General features: G+C 49.9%; 1 protein-coding gene across 1 annotated transcript; it reads left to right on the forward strand.

The window, feature by feature from the left end:
- The first annotated feature begins 266 nt into the window (after positions 1-266).
- On the forward strand, positions 267-2,976 carry LOC123150623 (uncharacterized protein At4g15970). The gene is made up of 3 exons (XM_044570463.1): positions 267-816; positions 1,716-2,087; positions 2,179-2,976. The coding sequence occupies exons 1-3, from the start codon at positions 586-588 to the stop codon at positions 2,665-2,667; spliced, it is 1,092 nt and encodes a 363-aa protein (XP_044426398.1). The 5' UTR covers positions 267-585; the 3' UTR covers positions 2,668-2,976.
- Positions 2,977-4,197: the final 1,221 nt, after the last annotated feature.

Below are 4,197 nucleotides of genomic sequence, written 5' to 3' on the forward strand. Positions count from 1 at the left end.
TAAGTTTCTGTGTTATAAATATATGTTGCAACGTGGAAAATATCTTCCACGCGGAATAGTAAACTTTGCAAAAGGTACATTTAAACTTTTTGGAACTTTGTAACTAGACACGTTGCCACATGGCATCCTCACACTGGATTGAATTTTCCCAATCATGTCTCTTTACGATTGAACCGAGTAAACTTAACAGAAGTGTACTTTGATAGGTGTGATATTTTGTAAAGTGAGTGAATCAAAGTTGCCATACTTTGATTGATCCTTTGGCATAGCACAGAACAATTTGCTTGTATGTTTGGGTTTGGTTAGCATATTCTTTTCCGTTCCTTCACTTCCAGTTTCAATTCCCTCAGGCTTCAGGTTCACAAATTCCCACAGCCCTTAATCTGCATCGTTGGAAAAAGTAGGCATTAGAGCAAATCTTCGGCACTATTATTCCAACTCAGACACCTTAATCTACAGCCTAACGTTCCATAAACCTCCACAAACACAGAGCAGAACAACCGAAGAAAGATTAAATGTGCCACCAAGTGCACTATATATAGTGTGGTGCTACTAGTTTTAGAACCATACACCTGCCATGCAAACATGGCGTTCTTCTCTGATGATGATGCGTCCCAATATCAAATTAGGAGCAGCAAGAACATGACCTACAAGATGAGAGGGGACATGAAGAAGCTCCTCCCAGTCACCACCTTCCTCCTTGGCGCGGCGTTGACAGCTGCGTTGGTCTTCCTCAATGCTGCTCTGGATGTGAACTGGCGGCCCTCCGCCCTGGCCTTATGGGGCAATGGTACTCAGCCGACCCCCAACCCCAAGGTCAGTGATCCTCTACTTCTTATTCTTGTTGTTCTTGTCGAATACGTTTGCTTCCATTTTTCCACCCTCATTGTTTACCTTCGTTTTTCTAAAATACTGAGAGTTTGATCTTGCAAGAAAAGAAGTGCAAACTTGTGATCTAATTTTGACCGTAGGAAACATGTAGTGTAATCATGTTGTACTGTCCTTTTGGCACGGCACAAGTTGTTTATTTTCGGTGATGCGTCAATAAGGTAGAAATAAAATTTGATCATGCGCATTAATGCTAATTGAGTAACTACGTGGTATGAATGAAGACTGGAGAGTGTCCTTTTTTTGGAAACAAAAGTGTGAACAAAATTGAACAGAAGAGAAAACTACAGTGATGATTTCTGCCTTATTAACCAGAGCTGAAAATGCAGTTCCTTTTTCGCCTGCTAAGTTACATGATCAAATTTGGCTATGTCCATTGCTGTAGGAGTGTAGAAGCACATCTATTGACTCCCTTGATTTTCTCCTAGATTCCCAGCTATATCTGCACTCTGTGAATCCATGTCCAATGTAATGCCTCATATACCTATTTGGCCTTAATGGAGCTTAAAATGTTATTTCTAAAACAGTTTTGCTAAAAGTAAACAACTGCATGGTGATGCTAATTTTCCAAGACTGCCTTCAGATAGGGCTTGTAATATTCGGATCCCAAAAGCCCTAAAGCTGAACCTGACCTGCGAGGCAACGAATATGCGCCTAATGTCCAAGAAGGCTTGTGATAAAATGATTTCAATCACCAGATAAGAGATTTTACGTGAACTTCTAAGCTAAAATTCCAATGATGACTAGACCATCTGTTTCTGGATTATTCAAGTCAAAATCATTTACTATCATCTCATTTGCGGCATCTCAATTATTTCCCTATGCAGACGAAAGCATTGACAGAGCTGGCAGAGGTGCTGAAGAACGCATCCATGGAGGACGGCACGGTGATCATGACGTCCATCAACCAGGCGTACGCCGCGCCGGGGTCCCTCCTGGACCTCTTCCTGGAGAGCTTCCGGGTGGGCGAGGGCACGGCGCACCTGCTGGACCACGTCCTCATCGTGGCCGTCGACCCCGGCGCGCTCCGGCGGTGCCGGTCGGTGCACCGGCACTGTTACCTCCTCCGTCGCTCCCCGGGCGCCGTGGACTACAGCGGCGAGAAGCACTTCATGACCAAGGACTACCTGGACATGATGTGGGGCAGGAACCGGTTCCAGCAGACCATCCTCGAGCTCGGCTTCAACTTCCTCTTCACGGTACGTGCGCGCGCCACCGCCGGTGCATGTCTACGGACCGCCGGTGCAATCTATACTTACCATTTAGGTGTTTGGTGTTTCATTCGTTCAGGACATCGACATCATGTGGTTCCGGAACCCGCTGCGGCACATCGCCATCACGTCGGACGTGGCCATCGCGAGCGACTTCTTCAACGGGGACCCGGAGAGCATGGGGAACCGGCCCAACGGCGGGTTCCTGTACGTGAGGTCGGCGAACCGGACGCTGGAGTTCTACCGGCGGTGGCGGCGCGCGCGGCGCAGGTTCCCGGCGGGGACCAACGAGCAGGAGATCCTGGGGCGGGCGCAGAGGGAGCTGAGCCGGCGCTCCGGCGTGCGGATGCAGTTCCTGGACACGGCGCACTGCGGCGGCTTCTGCCAGCTGAGCGGCGACATGGGCAGGGTGTGCACGCTGCACGCCAACTGCTGCACCGGCCTCGCCAACAAGGTGCACGACCTCAGGAACGTGCTCAGGGACTGGAGGAACTACACGGCGGCGCCGCCCGAGGACCGGCGCGTGGGAGGCTTCCAGTGGACCAGGCCCGGCAGGTGCATCCGCTGACGGAGCTGGCGCCGCATCAGCGGCTGCTGGAATGATCCATCGAATTACACGTCGTGTCCTTGTCCTTGTTTCTACGTGGCAGTGGCTGCCTGGCTGGTTTTTACCCGAGTTGAGATTGATGTTATAGGAGTTCGCTGCATGTTTGGTGTATTTTACAACGTCGGATTTACATACTACGTAGTACGTGTTTACTGATAGGCGAATGTAAGAAAAATGTATGTACTGTGCTTGATTAAATCATGCTAGTAGAGTGGATTGCGGTGGATTTTTATGTTAAGGCACCTCCGGCTCTAAATCGAACACGGTCTTTATCTACGGGATCTTTTGCCCTGTAAGACTGATATCAAAGCCTCCACGCTCATTCTGTCTTCGCCTCCTTCTCGTCCGCTTCACAGTCTCCAGCTGATTCTTCAAGTGCTTCAACATTCTAAAACAGGTGGCTTGCACGATCATCCTTGCATCATCATCCAACTCCTTCATCTTCGAATCCTTGGAAGAGGTTGTGATCTTAACCTTCTTCTCTTTGAGCTTGGCCTTCTTCTCTTAAATCTTGAGCTTCTTCTCCATCGTAGACACGGCCTCTTGGACGATGTACCGTCGATGATTGAGAGACTTAATTTACCCCACGGTTACGGATGAGTTTGTCAGCGTAGGTCTCTAAATGCTTGTACTTATGGAACCAAATATGAATGTTGGCCCAAAATGCTACGCCATTTTACTTCGTGCCATAGATCTGCTCGATGCTAGTGACCAACCATGTATCACACAGCAACTTGTCCTTCTTCATGTTGAAGTTTTCTTCTCTACTCTTATTTGAATCAGCAAGAAATTCATCGGGATTAAGGTCGTCGTCGTCGTGCTCCTCGTGCTCCTGTTGGCCAGTATACGAATTCAGCTCTAGGGTGTACGTGCCCCTACGTGTCGGACTGGGTGTACGTGCTTGGCTGCCTGGACTCTGAGTCATCCACATACCCGTCCTTGTAGCAGTCTGCGCCTCTGTCATGGATCAGCTCAAACATCTGCATGCTCGTAGTACGTCGACTCGCCTGGTTGAGACATACCGGTGAACAGATGAGGGCACCGAGCTGCTCCACACCAGACGTCCGCGTCCGGACATGTTGCGGCTATGCAGACTCGGAGAAAATGAGCAGCACCATGTTGACTTCGACGCAGTAAGGCACGTACCCAGGAACGACTGTTGGGGACTGCCTACCGAGTTATTGGGCAGCGTACAAGTATGGAGCCTTGAATTGTACCATCCAAGATGGCGTCTGCATGGACGGTGATTGCGATGGCACCAAGCGTCCCAAGCCTTGCCCTGCACCCTACCCGCCCCTGCACGTCCGCCGCCACGACTACCACCACTCCGACCGACCTTCTACTACTTGAGTGGCGCGGTCTTTGCCTTCGCTTTGAGGGGCGGTTTTGTCGTGTCGCCCAATTGATCTTTCGGGCAGCCACGATCGCTGGATCTTCCACCACCGCCTTCTTCGGTAGCTTTTTGTACGAGTCCATGTGGCGGGCGACGAC

Source organism: Triticum aestivum, chromosome 7A (assembly GCF_018294505.1).
Source record: "Triticum aestivum cultivar Chinese Spring chromosome 7A, IWGSC CS RefSeq v2.1, whole genome shotgun sequence".
Lineage (NCBI taxonomy): Eukaryota > Viridiplantae > Streptophyta > Magnoliopsida > Poales > Poaceae > Triticum > Triticum aestivum.